At 39.6% G+C, this 21,215-nt stretch overlaps 1 protein-coding gene across 6 annotated transcripts in view; it reads right to left on the bottom strand.

Annotated features, from left to right (window-relative positions):
* Positions 1 to 21,215, bottom strand: part of LOC115353412 (complement C4-like) — a 65,940-nt gene that overhangs the window by 18,833 nt on the left and 25,892 nt on the right. For all 6 annotated transcript variants that reach the window (XM_041118597.1, XM_041118596.1, XM_041118598.1 and 3 more), the window contains 21 exons: positions 20,642 to 20,757; positions 19,726 to 19,893; positions 18,786 to 18,983; positions 16,228 to 16,419; positions 15,438 to 15,587; positions 14,900 to 15,026; positions 14,458 to 14,529; positions 13,379 to 13,579; positions 12,357 to 12,468; positions 12,059 to 12,129; positions 10,971 to 11,110; positions 9,626 to 9,838; positions 8,332 to 8,383; positions 7,708 to 7,788; positions 6,457 to 6,660; positions 4,892 to 4,967; positions 4,348 to 4,504; positions 2,676 to 2,771; positions 2,188 to 2,356; positions 1,004 to 1,170; positions 400 to 558 (listed from right to left, as the gene is read on the bottom strand). In XM_041118597.1, coding sequence (XP_040974531.1) covers positions 400 to 558; positions 1,004 to 1,170; positions 2,188 to 2,356; positions 2,676 to 2,771; positions 4,348 to 4,504; positions 4,892 to 4,967; positions 6,457 to 6,660; positions 7,708 to 7,788; positions 8,332 to 8,383; positions 9,626 to 9,838; positions 10,971 to 11,110; positions 12,059 to 12,129; positions 12,357 to 12,468; positions 13,379 to 13,579; positions 14,458 to 14,529; positions 14,900 to 15,026; positions 15,438 to 15,587; positions 16,228 to 16,419; positions 18,786 to 18,983; positions 19,726 to 19,893; positions 20,642 to 20,757 — 2,921 coding nt within the window. The remainder of the gene's footprint in view (positions 1 to 399; positions 559 to 1,003; positions 1,171 to 2,187; positions 2,357 to 2,675; positions 2,772 to 4,347; positions 4,505 to 4,891; positions 4,968 to 6,456; positions 6,661 to 7,707; positions 7,789 to 8,331; positions 8,384 to 9,625; positions 9,839 to 10,970; positions 11,111 to 12,058; positions 12,130 to 12,356; positions 12,469 to 13,378; positions 13,580 to 14,457; positions 14,530 to 14,899; positions 15,027 to 15,437; positions 15,588 to 16,227; positions 16,420 to 18,785; positions 18,984 to 19,725; positions 19,894 to 20,641; positions 20,758 to 21,215) is intronic.

Genomic DNA, 21,215 nt, shown 5'->3' on the forward strand with positions numbered 1-21,215 from the left:
TCTTACTCTGCTGTTCTGGGACCCAGGAGACATTTTTTCCCAAGTTCACTCTCTCCTCTGTAGCCTGGATTTGACATTTTCACAGGTCCCAACACTGAATATTAGAATATTCTCCTTATTCCTCATTCCCTAGCAAGACTTGGGCTCCTGGCTGCTCTTCACTACTGGGGGAGATTCACGTCATCAAAGTCCTTGAAGAAGCAGGAAAGGGACTCTAAAGTGTGCTGCTAAGCATCTGTTGACTTTTTTTTTCTTTAAAAAGAGTCTGTTGTTTTACAGATTAAATTATTAAAAAATATTATAAACCAGCTACATCATGATTGCTTAACATGAGAAAGCCTAGGCCAGATGATCCAATGTTTCTCCTGTTTGAGGAAAAAACCCTTGAAACTTGTGTACCTCTAGCTGCTTCTGAATCGCTTCATCAGTATCAGTCAGAGTAATACTGTAGTCTTCTTGTCTTCCAGGTGTTCCCAGTTTTACAGTCAGGTTGGTGGAAGCAGTGTTCAATGTCTGTATGCTGTATGCTGACAGAGCTTCTAGGGCCACCACTGTGTCCTAGGTGAGAAAGAAATACAAAAACCATAACAATTATGCCAGATTACTTCAACAATATCTAAGATGACAGGATCAGTCACCTGGAGCTATTCTTCAGTTTTATGGCTTTTGCTGCTTTGAAGTTTCCTGTATCTGCCTGTTCCTACCTATGCAGACTATTCGTTTCATTTCCCAGCTTCTTCTTTTAGCATTAAAATCCTAAAACCACTGGAGTTCTGACCTTCGATTATCATATGTCTTCATAAAGACAAAGAATCTTTGCTGGCTTATAACAATTTTATTTTGGCCCATTTTTTATTAATGAGCCAAAATCTTTAGTGCTTCATACACTGAAGAAGCTCAGGATTAACTGTTATGATGCCTTCAATTCTAAATGAAAATGTCTTTATGGGGCTTCTGCTTCTTCCCTCCCCCTGAAACTCCTCCAGGAGTGGTGGTCAGGCACCTGTGTAGAGCAGTATCCTCCACCATAGTTCCTTCTTTCCGTCAGCCATGTAGCAATAGGCCTTGCGTACTCCATGTCTTTCAGAAGCAATGTTTGAAGCAATGCATAGGCAGTGGTTTCCACTGAGGCTGCATCATTGCCGTTTCCCCAGTAGCGCTGCTGCTTTGCTGCAAGAATAACTCAGTCTTGAATCCCCTTGGTAAAGACATTTGCCAGAAATTACTATTGTTCTACACAGTAGATACTTCATGTCATAGAGCTGAGGAATCACAAGACACAGATGCTGTCATGAGAGCAACAAATCAGTTGGGAAGCAGAGATAATGGAAAAAGGAATATCACAATTTTCAATTTTGACTTATCCAACCATCACAGTCTAATGACCCCATTGTACAGCAATGTCCATCTGATGGAGTGGTAGCATTGTGTCTGGTGGTCCCCAAGAGATAATAGCATTAATTATGCCCATAAGTCCAGTCTTGATTAAGGAGAAGCATATTCCCTATGCTTAAATTATGGCTATTAAACCATAATGTATTTATCAAACGAGTTGGGAGAAATTAGTAGCATGGCAGCGCAGCCACACAAGGAACCGACACAGCATTAACCACAGCCACACACCGTGGGGGGAAGAGGTGACATCCATGTGGAGCTGGAAAAAAGCACTCAGAACTGGCAGGGGGCTTTGAAAGCAGGCGGGCTTGAAAAGACATTTCTCTCTTGATCACAAATCCAGTCTGGACTACTCTCATATGTAGCTGTTCACTCCTATTTATTCATCAAAAGTTTCTTCTTTCTCAGCTGGCTTGGAATTGTTTTTTTTTAATGCACTTTAGGTGTTTGGAAACTTTGGTAGGCAGCAAGTGAAGCAGAAGAGGTAGATGACTATTTACCATGGGTTTGTTCCAATTCCAGTATCAGATAAGATCATGATCCAAACTTCACAATGCTAAGTTGTTACTTTATAGTGATATTAATTATGCAAATTACATACTACAATTTCAACATTGACATATTTAATTATGTGATTTAAATAATTAAGTATATTACAAATATACATACAACTTCTATAAAATTAAATGGTCTTCATTTACTGGAATATGTTTTGTTCATGTAAGAGTGCTCAAAGTGATTTAATTAGGAAAAGTACTTTCTAGCTGAATTTTTAAGAATGATTACCAGTACCTGCATCAAAAACAGAACAGCTCCTTAACTTTTCTTTAGCAAACTGGGTTTCTTCACTATCAGACTGCACAAGTGTCAGAGCATAAGCAGTGATAACTGTAGAATAGCAGTTAGTATTTCTTGAAAGTTGATTTTTCATGTAAGCCACTACTCCTCTAATTGCTTGTACCTGTGAAAACAGAATGGATCCATTTGAAAAGGTCATTCAGACCGACTAACTGTTACTGCTGGTGAGAGTACTAGGAAATTAGAATACTTTACTATCTTCACTTTTGAGACAATTTTAATAATTTTTGCTTAGTGATTAAAGCCACTGAAGATGGAGTGTGTAGCTTGAAACACCTTGTTGTACATTAGGCCACGGCATCTTTTCCTATCCACCACAGATGTAAACAGACCTTCACCTCCTCATTTGTAGTACTTTAAGGTAGTAGGGTGGACATGCCATTGTGCAATAGCCTTCAGACTTAAACAGTCAGGCTTCCTACCACATCAGGTGACTTGTAGACCTGTAGAGTCTGTTGCAGTGCTATAGTTACAAAGGCTGTCAAAGCCAAATCTTCTTCTGCTGACCCAATGCCACCCTGAAAGATGAAACATGAAAAGGAAAAGTTAAATGTACACGTATGTGCTTATGATGAAATTTAGAAAATCACTTTTCATGAAGTCAATGACCTTCTTGTCAAACCACCTGACCACAGACCATGTAGTTTTACCCTTTAATTTTGCTCAGTAACTTGTGTCCGCCTGAAGTACATCTTCTAAAATGGCAGCCAGTTTGCATTAAACAATATTAAGATATTAGGAACCCACTAAGTCCTTCAGCTGGTAATTGAATATTTAATTATTTAACCTCTAGTTTAAAATCTACAATTTCTCATTGGAATATTCATGGCTTCAATTTCTAAACACTAGTGTTTGTTTTTTTTCCCGTTTCTCTGCTACTCCCTATAGAGTAAAGAGCCCTCTAACACACAGAACTTTTTTTTCTGTAAAGGTATTTATACACCATTACGAGAATCATTTCTTATTCCTCTTCTTGATAAACTAAACACAGTGCCCTCATTAGCTTTTTTCCCTGAAGATATGCATTTTCATTCCTATTCTTCTTTGTGATTCTTTTGCTCATGCTCTCCTTTGACAACAACCTTAGGATCTTCAACAACCTTTGACAACAACCTTCTCCTTCACTCAGCCCCAGATATTTATCCTTAGGAGAAGGATAGGTTGTTTCCTTGGAAAGACTTAAGTCTTCGTACAAAATTATCATGCACAGCTCCTGAAGCAAATGTAAAATAGAAGATAAGTATCTGAGCATGAACACAGGTCAAAAACACCTTTGGCCAGTTCTTGAGCTGGTTTTTTTTCCCCAACAATGTTGCATCAACTGTGGAACTAGCTTTGAGGGTGAAAGCCTCACTAGTGATTTGATAATGATCATTAATAAAATTAATAGATTTTTTCGTGTAAGATCACTACAAAGGTATCTGCATTTTCAATGAATTTTGGAAGATGCATATTGTTTTCATATCCTAGTTGCATGGAGAGTGTAAGGATTTCATGTTTCTGGACACTTATAGGGGATGTGTAGTCTAATGTATGCAATTGGAAATTCTGATTAGGTATTAAGATTATTTTTTTTTTTTCACCATGGGAGTGGTTAAATACTGAAACAGGTTACCCAGAGAGACTGTAGGATCCCCATCCTTGGAGATACTCAAGACTCAGTTGGACATGGTTCTGTGCAACCTGATCTAACTAGGCCTGTTCTGAGCACAGGTTGGACTAGATCAGCTCTGAAGGTCCCTTCAAAACTAAATTACAATTCTATGGCTCTGTTGCCTTTGGCAATAAAAAGCATAAAGTTTTACCAAGCACAAAGATCTCAGAATTAATTTTCTAAGTGCTCTAGAGGCATAGGTCAGCTGCAAAATTATCTAAGACTGGAACAAAAGATAAAGGTAGTGAAGTGCTAGCTATGTGTCTCTGACATAACAGACCTTTTAATAACCTCATTTTACATTACAGATTTTCTACTTCTTACATTAAATATTTCTTTTCTTTAGATACATTTCTTGTTACTCAACAACTCACAATATTCCTTTCAATCCCTAGCAGCCTGAAATGTGCAACAGATTCTTCTAAATACGGATGACCTACCTGCATATTCCTGTCCAATACGGGGTGATGGTCGTGGAATGAATCATCTGCCTGCTGTTGATTAATCAAGTAGGAAATCGAGCTGCGTATGTGACTGTCTTGAACACTAATGTATTCTCTGCACCTTACGAGTACTTTAACAATGAATGCAGTTAACCTGCACAAAAGAAAATGTTCCAAACTTGTGCTGACATATATTTATAGGAGAGTATATTGACAGGAAAAGAAACATATTAATTTTGTACATAGACTCATATTGAATATAGTGCACTCACTGGAACCTAGTGAGTTATCATTTGACATCAGCATGAACATTTCTGCTCTGTGGCAAATGCAAAATAATCAGTGGCTCAGTACAGATCTCCTTCATCAAGGACTAAACATGCTCAGAGGCTTACATGGCTGACTATCCATGACAAAAGTATGTAGGTAACATCATGCCCACCAGATTTTGAAAATCCGTCTCCCCAGAAAAACTTCTGATGCGTCAAATGATAATAGAGGTATTTGGGAAAAAAAAACCAACAACTGAAAAATACCTTACCATACACTACTGGGGGTTGTTTTGAATGCTCCATAGGAGCCATCCACCTTCTGAAACTCAAGCAGTCTAGTATAACCTGCATGAACAGGACAGCACATAACTGTTCAGAGAATAGATATATTTCTTGGGCATTTTCTTACATCACTTACATTAACATGTACATGTTCAGTATTGACTAGTGGAAGAGTACATGGACATGTTCACTGGTACATTAAGGAGGAAATGACTGGGTCAGCAGGCCTTTGACATGGAAAAAGCACTAGGCTTAGAAGGTGCTCTGTCTTGTTTGACTTATTTGAGCTATGAGAATAACCTGAAAACTTCCTATGTCTATAGTTAAAAAGCATTTTCTGTGTAGTGAATCTTGGGAAACTTATTTTCCATTACTGATAACTTTTCAAGCTGTTGACTTTATGGTGCATGGAATCAAAAAATATACGAAACATCATTGCTTGGGTCAGACACCGGCTTAGAAATCATGAGTTGTGACCTCTGATCTTGACTGCTATTTTCTTGATAAAGTCTGTATCATAGCCACACAACTCATCTTCTACTCTGGTGAACTTTGATGAGAATCAATAAAAGCATAATATAGGGACTAAATGCTGCTGATAATACCAAATACTTATCAGCAGGATCTCATGTCACTTTAGGCAATCTTAGATATAAGAGGCAAAGACCTCCATTCAGCAACTGTTAGCATGTTTTTAATCGCTATTTATACCCTTATTTTTCTTGATGAAATGTGTGACACATTTTTTCTGAAGGTCATGAAGACCAGTGCATTATATTGCTTTATGCCATGTGCACACCACTACAGTTAGAAAGATCAGCTGTACCTGCTACAATACTGATAGCTCTTGGACACTGTGTTAGTGCCTGTGAACTGGAACACCTCCACTTCCACATGCTGTACATGTACCTCCACTTCCTGGCTTTGCTGTACATTTAACACCAGCTTTGGGTCACACCTCTCCCTCCCTGGGTTGGTCCAAGGCTCTTGGAGTCATTCTAGCTCATGTAATGAATACAGGAGTGTGGAAGAGAAAGTGTCAATGTCATGATTACCATTGGGAGTTTTCTTAGTGCTACTCCACTTGCCAATGATAGACATCTCCAGCAGAGATACTGACATCCCAACTGACCATCCTAAGCACTGTCTATGATCCATGGGGAGAAATAAGCATTTTTAGCACATGATTCATCTTGATCTATTTTGCACATCTACATTAGGAGAAAATGATCAACTGGCCTTTGCCGTCCATTTGCTCTGAAAAGAATTGTCATTGATCAGCTCAGATTTTACTTTCTACTTCTAAATTAGGCAAGAGAGAGGGTGGACTGTGAATGTCAATACTGTACAATGTCAGATGTAGGCAATTAGTGACCTGAAGCCTCCTCACCAGTTCTGTTTCTCATGTCTGTCTGCAGATTGTCAGAAGCATTTCTCCATGTCTGTGTTAAAACAATGCTCCCTCCTTTGGCATTTAGCAATGGTTAGTGTGCAATGCAAAAGGATAACAAAGACTGTGTCAGTTGGTCTTTGGGGTTTTTCTTCTGCATACCTTTTTCAATCATGTTAATGGCTTCCTCCTTCCGTTCAGGATTAAAGTTCACCCACTGCTCACTGGCATCCAAGTACTCAATTGCGTAGACTGCAGGGGCCATTTTCACCATTGTTTGCTCTGCACAGCCTGTGGGCACTTGAATAAGTTTCTCAACTCCAGTGAGACTAAGACAATTTTCAACAGGCTCATCCATAATACTCCCTGTTGTAAAAAACACAAGCCATAGTACATATGGTATTTAAACCTGGTTGGTGTAACATGAAGAAAGGTGATACTAACTGTAGGTTGACATTCCAGCATAGCCTGATACTTCTCATTATTAAACGCTGTTTTCAGCTACTTAAGACTTTGTAAAGCTGGAGAAGAACAAGGATGAGGTGCCAGGCCCTGGGAAAGCTGGAGAAAGGAGGCTGGGGCAGTGAAGAAGCACGGAGGAGAAAGAGTTCTGAGGCTACTGGAGGCAGGAAAGCAAGGAAAGGAGGAAAGACTGATGCTTCAGGTTCAGGCTGAAAAAGTCTTGTCAAACCAGACCTGATCCTCCCACAGAGGGCAAAAAGATCATGCCTTAATCATGCCAAACATTTTGTGCAGAGGTTGTTTTTTTTTTTCCTCTCTGTAATTTTCTCATTTGATGAATTCAAGCATCCCCATACTTTAGAACCGGGATTTGAAATGGAAGCCAATAGCCTTTGTGTCAAGAAATATTTTACATTTTCTGGGAAAAAAATGTTTCTATCATTAATAAGAGTACTTGCTAATAGATGTTTTTAAAATACGTATGCATGAGTATACACATATGTATACTATTATTCGATTAAATGAATACAGGATTGTACAAGTCTTCTCTTTAGAAAAACAGAATTTTCCAGAACTTATACATCAGAGTCAGGCATCCTTATTTCTAAAGCAGATTTCTACAGACCTACGTGCAGTGTGGGGTTGTCAGAGAAAGTGAACTCTTCCCTTCTCTGGCCTTCCCATAAAGTTAGCCTGGGCACAGGGAGGCAGGATGGACCGCATAAAGCTATTATATCCAATACAAGTGAGAAGGAGTAATTAGAAAGGGGAAAGGTACTGGATCAGCCTTGGGGCTGTTTTGTTTTATGACGTGGGCATGTAGCACAGACCATTTGAGTCATAGCAGAAAAACTAGAAGGGAATGGAAACTCGACATTGAGGAATGAGCAGCACAAAGGGGCATGTCTCTTGTCACCTGTGGAGAAGTTATTGACAAAAAATTACATTTACCTTTCAGGCTAACAAACACGTGACTATCAGAACCTGGTACCATATCAGATGGTCTGTTCAGGTCCAGTGTATGGGACTTTACTGTAAATAAATAGTAAATAGAGATCTACATCCAGACTCTTTAAACATAAAAATGTACAGTGTAATTTTAGAACATGCTTTTCATTAAACATCTCACAGTTGATGGCAATTATAACAGAACTGTTATCAGAAACATTAATGGAAATTTATGAAAAGAAATATACTTATCTTTCTTAAATTGATTTAATTTTCAATCATTAGCAATATTTTTTGTCTTGAAATGAGGCTTTTTTTTTTAATACCTTTTAAGACCCATTAGTAAATGAAACAGATGCCTACTTAATATTTAAAGAATGCTATGTTGAAATACAGAAGTAATACAAACATTCTAAATTCTAAACATTTAGAATGAAATTATTTTTCTTTCCTGAGTCTTTTGCTATGTATTGGATGAAGAGATCTGTGACAAGTTCTGGTCAACCAAAGCAACGTTTGTATGTTAAGAAGTATTTCAGTGCACCCATTAGATATTCATACCAGGCTTTACACCCCCCCATCCCTACCTCAAACCTCATCTGTATCTAATTCTTTTGTGTAACTTACAGCCACTGTTAATGCAAATGGTCTTTTCTTCTCTCTGTAGAACACCTTCAGCCTGTACAATTGAGGATAGAAAAGTCAAAACTTTTGCAAGCACTCACACCTGAAATTAAGCTGTGTGAAAGCCACAATCTCTGCCCTTGCACTAGACCAGCAGGTGGCAGAAATAAGTTATTTTGGAGTCAGATTTCTCTCCAGGTAAAAACAGTCTCCTAATTGAAATGCTAATAAGCTCTACTGAATTTCTGTTATTATTGACATATTTCCCTAGATGAAATTCCTTTAGCCAAAACTAACCCAGAAAAATTAAACTTCAAAGTTTATTCTCAGCTTTGTGAGGTGTGCAAGTGAAGTTCACAGGTAGACTCACTTTTATAAACCTCTAATCTGTGAAAACCACCAAGTTCTGCATTCATCTTGTTGGTGAACTTAAACTTTTTTCCCTTCTGATTTCCACACACCCCTCTTCCTACAGTTTCTATTTTAATAAAGCTATTTTTACAGACACTTTTAGTGTTTTGGTGTACCATTGAACTCTGAGACTGTGTCTATCTCTAGAAAAGTTACGGTCTGTAACAACAGCAGGTTCCCGGCATCCCATGCCTTACCTTTAGCTGCATGGCTATCCCCTGACATTAATGGTGCAAGGATTTGTATTTTGCACTTTTTGTGTGGATTGAAAATAGGCCTCAATGGGCTATTTGGGTGTAATGACTCTTGAAGAGTCATCTTTTCTAAAAGCCTCCTCCTTTTCATCATTTTGAAGGAGAACGAGGGTATTAAATAATCAATACAACATCTTTGCCTGTATGTGTTTTACCTATGCAATTGTTAAGACTGAAGATCCATTAACTAGAAAGAATAAAATAGGGTTTAACTTTATGACTAGCAGAGAGTATTTCCTTCTCAAAATATTGCTAGATGGACACCTTCAATCTTGGCTTCATAAGGGAAAAAGAATTTTTACAAATGCTGATGAAGCAGGTGGAAGTTAAAGATTACAAGATGGGCATTGACTGCATGAAGGAAGTTGTTGCTATGTCATGGATAGGAGGATGCCTTTTTGCTGTAGAAAACAATTCTTTCCATATACACTACACACAAGCCCACCACAGGGTTAAATTTCTTCCCCATGCTCTAGCTCAATCCTTGCTGAGAAACAGGTTTCCTGAGATTGTTTCCATCCTTATGTTTCTATGATTTCACTCCCTTGACAAGAGCTCCACACATAGTGAATGTTATATTTGAGGAGAAACATATATTCATGAAGTGCCTGCCCTCAGCTAGTTATACCTACCACAACATTGAGGTTCTTCCTAACGCTATCACTGTGCCCAGAAATTGTGTCAAAGGCAGTAATAATAATTGGAATTTCTCCCACAGTCAGAGGGACAACTGAGAAGTAGGCTGGTGTTGCAGAGTTCCCCTTAACCACCAGCGTCAGCTGCACAGCCTTCTCTGTTGCCTCTGCGGTGCACAGCCCCTTCACTGCATCCATCGTCACTGTAACCTGCAGGGACAAGGCAATGCCTGCAATCAGGCTTAGTGCATCACTGCACAGGAAAAATACTCCAGCTCCACCATGTTTAGATAAGAATGGGAAATGACATGACAAACGGGTGTAACAGGAGACTAGCTTTTGCTTAAAAAGGAAATAGCAATGCAGACATTTTGCAAAACAGAAAGTGTTTTTCATTTCGCTCCCCTGAATTTACTCTTCTCCAGTTATAAAATGGGAAAACTTTTTTCACCAAGAAGTGATCAAATGCTGGCACGGCTTGTCCAAAGAGTTTGTGGAGTCTCCCTCCTCGGAGATATTCAGTATTTGACTGGACAAGGCCCTGAACAACCTGCTTTAACTGGACATGCTCTGAGTAGCAGGTTGAACTAGACACCTCTGGAGATCCCTTCCAGCCTAAATTGTTCTATGACCCTATGGTCTGTTCACATTCATCTACATTCATTGACTAGGGCTGTGAAGGTAAATCAGCTAGTATTTCTTCATTACACTAAATTTGCACTATAGTTTTGGCCTATCTCTGTACCACAGGGAAGTAAGAAGGATAGTACATTTTTATACATCCCAGCTCTACGCCATTCAACACAGTTCAGAAGATGCTGGTCAAGCAGAGCTTGCTGAGAGATGGGAAGAAATGAAAAAAAGAACATCAGCCTGAGGATGATGGAGGCCCTAAGCCCAGTGACAACTGTGGCCATATGCAGAGCTGGATAGGTGTCACAGGCAGACAAAAAGTGGCTTTGCATTGTATGCACAATGAATTTTGTGGCTAACTTATTGGATTGTGTGCTTATAATTTACCTCTGTATCTTGTGTACCTGCTTTATCAGCAGCTGGGTGTTGCCCAGATTGGCAGGCAGCAAAAAAGTAGCTGGTTGCTTCAATGAAGGGCAAGAAGACAAAGAATTTGGCTGTATAATATGGTAAATAAAAATCTGTTTTATATAGTAAGTTTGATTAGCAAGTAGAACCGGATCCTGTCCTTGGGGAGACTTTCAAAACAGGAGCATGATGTCCGGGCTGTAGGAGATCACTGAAAAGTGGCTGGGTCATTTACATTATTACATAGCCATGCATCTAGCTAGGTAGATGTGTATAGCACAGCAGTTGGTGGTAATACTACCTGGAGATCGTTGGGCAGATAGTTGTAAACCACTGCTTTTATTTCTAGTTGTTCATGGCGTCTGACTGAGTATGGTAATCTCAGGGATACAAAAAAGTCTTTGAAAACTTCAAAGGTGTGGGGGTCAGCTATGCAAAATCCTGGGATGAGAAAAAAACAGAGTTTAGAATTACACACTTAACATCAGCTGATAAAAAGTTACATGTCTAATCAAAACTCATTGCCTGGGCTCCCCCGGGGTCAAGAGCAGGAGAGGAAGACAGTCAGATCCAGAAAACATTTCAACTCTTTCCCTGAGAGATCTATCTCAGGGGTAGACGATTTGCCCTCTGGAGTCACTGCCATGGTTTTCGATAGGTAAAATTTGGCAGGAGTTTTTGTAGCTTTTGTGAGAGAAATGTGGCCCAGCTTTCCTGCAAAGGGCATGTTTAAAACACAATGACCTGTCCTCACTTTCTGTAAATACACTCCATGCCCATTGCTGCACCCCTGGATGATCCTCCCTTACCAAAGGGGAGTGGGCAGTACCAGGTGGAGCCTTTGTCCCTCCTGCATCGTCCCGGTCAACCCCCAGGAGCTCCCAGAGAGCAGCACCTGGGAACATGGGCTCTCTGGTGTCCAGCCTTGCTGATCCTCTGCTAGTCTTCTGGTGCTCTTCTCTTCTCTGGCTTTCCAGAGACCACAGACCCTCATGCTTCTCTGAGCTGGCCAGAACTTGCTCCCAGAAATATTCAAATAAAAGCAGTGTAATTACCGCTACCTTTCTTGTGGCTTCCTGGCCATATGGAAGCTAAAATGAGATGGTTTATAGATTGGAAAGAATAAGAGACAGTTTTGATTGTATAATCCATCCTCCTTCAGAGCCCACTTCATGTTGTTTTTATAAATAAGTATCTATCCCTTAAATTCTAACTGGGCTTTAAATATGGCATGAATGAGAGGAGTAAATGTCATGATCAAAACACTTTGTGTTTTTCAGCACAGACTATTTCACTCTGTCAACATAACATTGTATCTCTGTTTTAAAAAAATATACATTCTCTATTCATCCATACAAAGAAACCCAATAAAATACCCAATACTTATACCTTTCTGAGGAGATATGCTTATTGCCTGAACTTCCCAGGTAGTTATAGAGTCAGGAGCAAAATTTTCTACACTAAGAAACACAAAATAAAATGTATTAGGAAGGATGTATAAAATTTGAACATCGTCATTTCCTGAAGTTTGAGTATTGTAAGGGAAAATAATATTCCCCCAGTTGTGGAGACAAAGTACTTGCAAATATTCTGAAGTCCTCTGTATCAGATAACACATAAAGCTGATATTTATATATATTTTACTGTACACATTTCGACATATTCATCTAGTGAGGTAATACAGTACCTATGGTTCCCAGGGTTTTTCACTTCTTCAAAATTCCACCACCAGCTCTCAGGAAAATAACTGCGCAAGTTGACAGAGGTTTCATCAAACAATTCTTCATGGTCATCATAGTCTGTAAAACAAGAGCAGGGTTTCTGTTCTGAAGTGTTTGGCTGCTGATCTTACACTCTTTTGCAGGGAGTCAGTTTGTCAGAGAGAAAGCAGCATGAAAAATCCTTTGAATGAAAAGACCTATCTGGGTTCCATCTTGTGCATTAAAAAAAAAAAAAAAGCTGAAAAAAAAGAAGCAATGACCAAAGATTGTCACTGAACAAAAGGATAATTCTTCTTTCCAAGTTCAATAACTATATGCGACCAAACAAGAAAACATTCTCCTTTAGGAATGCATAGTAAAGATGTTCCCACCATCCCATATTTGTGACAGAGCATGAAAGGGGAGCTCTGAGAAAAATGGTAGCAGAAATTACACTTAGAATGGGGTCATTTTCAACGCAAAATATTTTTTTTGTAACATGAGCTCTTGTGTGATCAGAGATAGACTTTGGGGAGAAGGAAGGAAAAAAGAAACAAAATTGTCTTTGGCTGAAGTGGCCCCTTCTCATGAGGTAGTGTTTTGGAGGTATTCAGGTGTTATAACAGTAGCACCACTAATGAAATAGTCATGAATCCGAGGTCACTCAGAGTCCTAAACGCAGACAACCACCCCCTTCTCTGCTCCGCTGTTTGCAGCCTCCCAGGGTGCGGGCCTGGGCCAACAGCCCCTCCATAAGGCTGTTGTGGGGCCAACGGTGGCTAAAGTGATTCCTGCCTTTTCTCACACCAAGAAGTTATCCTATCGCACTTCCACCTTCACAGTGTACAGTTGTGAATGGCCTGTGGGTGCTGCACTATGCTGGGGCTCACTGAAATGTTGATGTGAAAACTTCCTTCCCAGCCACACAGCATTAAATGCCCCTTAAGCCTCCCTTGCCACCATATGAAGGGTATTTTTCTGTAGACAGTTGCATGCCACTGTTCTTTACATCGTGCCAAGCCCACTCTGATCCTCCGCTTCGACTCCTTTCTGAGGGCTGTGGCTTTCTCACAGCAGTCCTGGAAGGCGTTTCTGCATTTGGGGGAGCCAGCCACCTTTGTTACCCTTTTTGCACAAGAAAACCTCATGGGATTTAATTTCATTCCATCTTCACAGCATTTTTGTAGATCAGTGTTTTGATATTTGCTGGCTGCAATATAATTAAAGCTCAGAATTAGTGCTGTGGAAGTAGCAATAAGCGTAAATGTGTTCATCATGCTCATTCCTGTCATTCTTTGCAGTTAATGTGAGTTGCTATTGCAACAGTCTAACTTCAGCTGGGGACCTGTTCTCCATCCTAAAACCAGTTCACAAACACAGGAGGAAAGCATGGGCCCTATGGCATCCTAGATATTCTATTCTAAGTTTTCTAATCAAATTCAGACTGCAAATTAAAAACGTCTCATTGGCAGACTGGAATTAGATATCTTGGTAGAAATAGCCATGGCAGTGTTCTCATTCTTGAATAAAGAGACCTATTTCAAAAGCAAGGAGGATCCCAGCTTCAGGTCATAATGTCTTCTGGCAAGGAAATATCAATTTGTGTAAACTTTTTTTTTTTTTTTTAAATTTAGACCGAATATTATACCAGCTCTTCTCTTAATTGGAGCACAAAGTACCAAAGCTGGCACAACTTCAAAGCAGAATGTCAAGCTAAAAATAGGATCTCTAAAAAATTTTCTGGCCATACAAATAATTTTGAAAAACTTTAAAGCCATGACTGATTCCATGGCATGATATTTAGCAGAAGTACTTCATATTTGGGATTATAAACTGGTGAATTAATTTCCATTCGCAGCCAGGCTACTCTTTGGTTTTGGTTTTTTGAGTTGTTTTGATAGATGATGCATCAGGTCACACGGCATAGTATACACACCCAAGCTAGGTTTGGCACTTCACGCAAGAACGAGGACCATGAATATCTTGGTATCCTCTACTATCCCATCACTTCTTGCCCCCTAGATTCCACCCACATCCCTTTGCCTCCTGCTGCTAAGCCTTTCAGGCCACCCAGATGAGCAGACATACCAATTCCTGACATTTTCTTCTGAAAATCCAAAGATCTCTTCTGCCGTCTGGTAACCTGGAAGCATTTATAGCCTGGGAAAGCAGAACAGAAGAGCTTGGTTATGATACTATGACAGTAACAGCCTGATCATTCAGGTCATTCATGGAAGACCCATCTTAGGACCCATCTCATTCACAGAAGACCCACAGTTCAATGAGTTACCTTACAGCCCTAGCCCACTGTTGCCTGTCTCAGCTGAGCTGTATACCAGAGGACGAGCAGCCATGATCTGGGCTATCTGAGCTGCCAGCACCCAGCAGAAGAACAGAAGAAGAAAAATGCACAGGCAAGGGAGATTTTATGACATCATGATAAAATGTTTCTGATTTTCAAGCAATCAGCCTCCCCAGATCTATAGTGGTCTTGTACAAACATCTAAAGTAAAGGGCAGATTGCACTTACCTTCCCGAGCTTTGGATTTAATTGTATCTGATAAAAAGGCAAGACCAACATCAGTAAAAACTTGAACACTATTTGCACCACCACCTGCAGAACATCCAAGATCATATGAATTCATAGCATTAAATACCTGCCAAATAAAAGAACATAGATAAACTGTACACACTTGCAAAAGTGTTTTTTTTTTTTAATAAATATTAAAAAAAATTCTTGTAGCCTTTGACTCGCAGAAGCAAGACAGACTGGTGGTACAAGCTGCATTTGGAAACTGAGATTAAAGCTGAATGATGTTTTAATTGGGGAGTGCTTTCAAGTAATGCTTTTTTAATTTACAAACTTGTCTGCTGTAGCATGGAAATCCCCATCTTAAATATATAATTAATCTTAAATACATCCTGAATTGCAAAAGCAAAAACATTTTCAAGCTTAGCAAAGCTTTGATTAAGCAATTAATAGCCATTAACTAAATTTTGATCCTCTCATTAGTCACGGAAAATTCCATTTGACTAGTAGATATGGTATTTTCTTACAGATATCTTACTTTTTTGGCTGTAAGCTTATTTTTCTTGTTCAGAATAAAAATTGCTTTATCAACTGCAGCTAAGGCAACTGTTCCCGCATGGTCCGTTTCAATAAGTAAATTGATGTTGTCTGTTGGTTCGTATATCTCTTGTTCTGTTCTCACTTTAATCTAAATAGAAAAGATTGAAACAAAAATGTCACGTTTGTTAAAAAGCGAAGACTGTTTGGGCCGGGAATACTGTCAGCCATGACTGTCAGCAATCAGAGGCTGGGGTATGTGGTGTTTCTGCCTGGGATCCTGCGTTTTGGAAGACATAGATGCAGACAGTTCCCACTAGATGAGAACGTGGGGGGTTAAAAGATGTGTCTGTGCAGGATATTGGACACTGCCTTTCAGCAACACTTAAGCACCAATGGGAATTAAAAGTATGTGTAAAGGGTTTGCTGAACTAGGGCCCTCAACATCATTTTGTTATTTTCCAGTGGAAACAAAATCGCCATGAAAAACAGCAAAAGACTAATTAACATACAAAATTAACTGGCTTAAACCACTCTGTAATAGTACTACCTCCTTTCTATCTCACATTTGAATTCTTCAACATGACTGGGTTCAGATCTGGTGCATATCTAATGTAGACACTTCTGTGGTTTACGAGGAAGTAGCCATGGTGATTATGAAATTAATAGGGAATTATTAATAGAAGTGCCAACTCGAACGTAACTGGGTAACAAGACCTGCACTTGCTCTGCTGATACCCCATGTTTTTGTTTTGGAATACAATAACAGAAGCTACTTCCTTTGAAAGTACCTTTCCTTCACAGACATCCATAACGTCCACCCATACAGAATCAGCAACAATCTCTTGATGGCCCTTGTTCTCAATGAAGTAGTAAGCTAAAAAGCGAAAGGCGGGCACCATCTTCTCAGTGATTTTAAGGTTTATTATTTTGTTTGAGGAGGGGACCCTTCCCAAAAGTTCGGCTTGTCCCTTTGCCACAACCTGCAAGGCAGAAACAAACAGAAATAAAATATTGTGAATACACACTAGACTGGGCATTATGTTGCATGATTTTATATACCTATATAGAATTTTCTGAGGCCATTTCTGTTTAAAATTTATTCTCTTCTAATGGCACTTAATAGTTTTAATTCCCAGCCTGCATATAAGTAGCCTAGAGGAGATCAGCACACAGTTCCTCTAGCACAGGAGTGTGGTGGTAAGCCTCTGCTACGCTGGTCTTATGGTCTGTGTTTGAACACAAATCTATCACCCTCCACTCAGTCTTACAGCTTGAAAAGGGAGTCCCAGATGGCAGTCTTGCTTTTGTCTTCTACAGTAACAGGTCATCACCCCCAGGAGGAGACCAGCTTTATTTAATGTGTATTCAGTACTGAATCTTTCAGATGCTATGGAAGTCTTGGAGCAGGAGGTTTCATCCAAAAAGTATTACTCAGGATAAAGTATCACAGACTTATCTTATTCTTAAGATAACTGCCCTTAACTGATTTCAGCTCATCTTTCACTATTTAATTACTTTCTTCATGTGTTACGTTAATTATATTCCTGGGTTGTCAGAGGAGTGGAAAACAGACACGGTGGCAGGACTGATAGTGCTCTTCCCTGAAAAAAATACATGCAGCTTTCCCAAACACATAATGAATGGGCTTCAGGAAGAAATAAAGACATGCTGCAGCCTGGTCTGAAATCCTCACTGCCTTCGTTTAGGTGACCAAAGTTTGGGAGAGAGCCTCACGACTGAGCTCCCGCAGTGTCTCCTACCACCCCTCCCACACACCCTGCCTGCCCAGTACTGCGCCTTCCCAGAGCCCGGCAGTGGCAATTCCAACCCTATGCTAAGTCATCCAATGAAAATTAACCCCCAAACCTAAATTTAACTCCTAGGGATACAATTATTCCAATATATCAGAGTCCTATTAAAAATAAATGGGAACTGGTGCCTGTGGTGCTTATCATCCTGGGAAATATAAGCTGCCAAGCGAGATTAGGATGAAGAGAGGGAGAAGGGGATTAAACATATTTGACATTCAACAGATTAATTCCTGGAATATATCCATGAACACATTTGTCTCCTTCAGCAAAATAAATACTTTGCATTCTTGGTCCCAGGCTGAGCAGGATTGGTTCCTCACTTTTCCACCTATAGAACTGCTTTTCAGACCCAGTTTCAGGATGCTATTTAGGGACATAACAGCCAATGCCTTCAGTGATCCTTCATGACATTATCTGTTGGAGAAAACACTGACCTACCTGTTAACTATCATTGGGTGCAGGTAATATGGAGCCATGGTAATATAAGAATCATGTGTTATTCATTACATAAAAAATAGTTAACTATAAAACGCATTTTCTGAGATATTCAAGGTCTCCTAGAATATGACTAAGTTTTCTTGTTGCAGAAATCTTATGTATATGTATGATCTGCCCACAACAAGGTGGGCAGCTCTGTAATAGCTGAAACAAAGGTATTTACTGGAATCAGACCAATAAAAATAATATTTAATATTGGCTTATCATGAGGAAAGAATACGGATTGGAAGGAGTGGGAAAGAACGAGATCTGGATTATGAGAAATCAAATTGCCATAGATATCATAGAAGTTCTCTCCAGGATTTCAGCTTTCAAGGCTGTCAGTTTAATATCTTTCAAAAATTTCCAGATAATTATGCAGACAAACATTACCCCATATGGACCTATTTGCTCTAGACTGTATTAGAAACTACAGACTAAAATTTGTACTTATGTGTCCTTCTTCAGAAGAAAAATTTACAAAGATTTGTATATTACATGCCCCCAAATATATGCAAATATATAAAAATAACAGAATCAAAGAAGTAGTTTCTGGAAGGGACCTGTGGAGATCTCTAGTTCAACTGCCTGCTCTAAGATGAGCCATCACCAGTGTAAGATTAAGTCAGATGTGGTTTTCTGTAGTTGAGTGTTGAACGCTTCTGAGGATGGCAATTCCCTAAACTCTCTGGGGAAACTCTTCCAGTAGTGCATTCATCACTAGTGAAAAGATTTTTCCAAAATGAACCTTCCACAAAATTTGTAGCCTTTGTCCCTTGTTATATTGCTTGGCACCACCTAGGAAACTTTGTCTCCATTTTGTCTGTAATTTCTCTTCAAGTAATTTTAGGTTGCTGTTAACTCACTCTTAGCCTCCTCACCAAACTGAACAAGCCGATTTCCCTCAGCCTGTCTGGTAGGTTAGGTGTGGTAGGACACTGATCATCTCAGTTGCCCTTTGTTGGACCCCTCTGATTTCCCATGTATTAGTAACTAGATAAATGTTCTGGGTTGTTAATTTCTAAAAGAAATTACTGATATGCTACTATTCTGTTTACCATATAATAGAAATAGTCAATCTTTCCACTGCCAGACTGATGAATATCATTCAAGGTGATGCGTAAGGTATCTTCAAGTGCCACAACAGTATGTGGGATGCTGATGCTGAGGTAGTTTGGGGAAGCAGACTGGTATCTTTCAGCTCTGATACTGGTTTCAGGTGATTCTAATTTTTCTTTTCCCTCTTCAGCCTTTACCTGTCAGGGAAGAAAAGGACAGAGTGAAGTGTCCATCAGGAGACAGTATAGAGTGTCACCCTTAATTCATATCTAATATCAGGTTATTCAGAAAATGCTGGGAAATTAGATGCATCACTGCTGAAACCTCATTAGCAGAACCTGGCATAAAACCCCAGGGTTTTAGTTACTTTATTCTCTCACCCTATTTTGTCTCTTGCTGTATTTGCACTTGATATTTTTCAGCCTTGGCTCCTTCTGAATGAGAATCAATGGCTCAAAATCACAAAGTGATTTTGTACTTAGACAGCTTTTTTCCCTTTTTATACTGTGCACATAATTGAAACCTCTGAGCATCCAGATGTAGCCTACTGTCTGCATTGCTCAGGACCTTTTACTTCACCTTCTTCTCATCATTTTGTCACTTCTCATGGTGATATTCCTTACAGTCCCATTTCCATCTTTCATGCCAGGAAAATGCACATCCGAACCCCCCAAAAAGCACCACTACCACCAATATATGTACTCCCAAAGTTCTGATGTACGCAAGTGTCCTCCACTTCAGTAAGACATCCCTCAGGCCCCTGGTCTTTCTAACATATCTTACACAATCTGGAGAAAGCTGTGCAGATGGTCTAAGAAATCATGTTCCACCCTCTGTGCTATTTAATGAAAACTGATGATCTTCACAGTCATTTGTAATTGTCTTATGGGTTCTTCTCAGCAGTATATTTTTAAACTTGGATGTTTGGGTTTTCTTTACCATTATTTGAAGCATCTGAGCATCTCCAGGGATGTCGAATGTAAAGGGGATTAGACCGTCTTTATTAGAAAATGCAGTCTTCTTCATTTGTGCTTTTCCAGGCAAGTTAACAGTAGCAGTGACAGGTAGAGAGGCAGCAGGAGAGCCATCAATCAAAGTGACAGATGCCTATTGGAAAAAAATGTTTTTCTGTTACTTCAAGGATATGCCTGGGTTTAAAAAATGCTCACAAACAAGCAGCAATTATTTTTATAAACTGAGAAGAAATACAAAACTGTACACATTAGTGTTTGAGCTTTGAGAAAACGGGGTAGCAACTGTCTCAGTCTGGACTCCAGCTAAGGTAAAAAACTGTGAACACAGATTAACAGCTGCCCCAGATTTTCACAGCATCTATTAGATCTCAGCCAACCCCAGAGATATTTATCTTTAACTATTATAAGGTAAATTTCTAACTTAAACTCTTTGTGGAAAACTTTGTAGAGAAACTTGAAGGCATGAAGTTTAAAAACTCAAAAACTTAAATACATTTTTTTAAGAAAAGACAATACCCTGTTTTAGTTTTCAGAATTTTAATTTGATATGGGATTAATTTGATACATTATTATTTTAATCTTTTGATATGGAAGTGAGGAAGAGACTCCTATGTGTTTTATAAAACCTTGTAGTGCAACAGTGCACAGATGACTTCCAGAACAGAAAACCAGCATTTTCTGGCTTCAGTTTCCCTGCTCAGGCTCTGTGTGTACAGAAACGAGACAAACCAGACACAAACAGTAGCTCCCTGTTGGACTCATTCCTGAAGGTCTCTGCCCTACAGAGCTCTGACTGGATCAGATAAGGATTTTATAAACAGTGCAGATATAAATCCCTTGCTATGGAGGCAAATGGACACAGTCAGCTAAATTCTACATACCACAACAGTGAAGGGGGCTCCAGGCACAAAATACTTTTTGGTGTTAGACAGATCAACAGCATAAGGAGATTTCACAAACTTCACATTGCTGAGCTCCTCTTCCCTCATCTCACCACCTGTTAATACCAAACAGTATGTGTTGCTATGGGAGTAGCATCCATAATTTCTGTTTTCAAAATTAATTGGATTTTTAGCAGTATATGTAAAGAAAACTGAAATATGATTCCCTCCCCAAAGAGCTTCAGTCCTGAGAAGAGGAAGAGATGGGTGCAGGCAGATGGGGAACACAACCAGAAACAGGCCAGTGCAAGGGCAGTGTGATGTGTACGGTGCTCCAGCGAGCCAGCACTGACAGGTGTGTGCTCTCAACAGCTCAGACACGGAGACCTGCAAAGTGGTTTGTTACTCACAACATAAAAATTCCCCTCTAACACATCATTCAGAACAAGGTGCCTGCAATCACAGAGCACACTGGTACCACAGGAGCCACTGCAGCTGTGCACCTCCCTTTCCAAGCTGTCGGGGCTTCGTTCCTGGGGGAAGGCTTCATCAAAGTCCAACATAAAGTCACCCA

This window comes from Aquila chrysaetos, chromosome 19 (genome assembly GCF_900496995.4).
Source record: "Aquila chrysaetos chrysaetos chromosome 19, bAquChr1.4, whole genome shotgun sequence".
Classification (NCBI taxonomy): Eukaryota; Metazoa; Chordata; class Aves; order Accipitriformes; family Accipitridae; genus Aquila; species Aquila chrysaetos.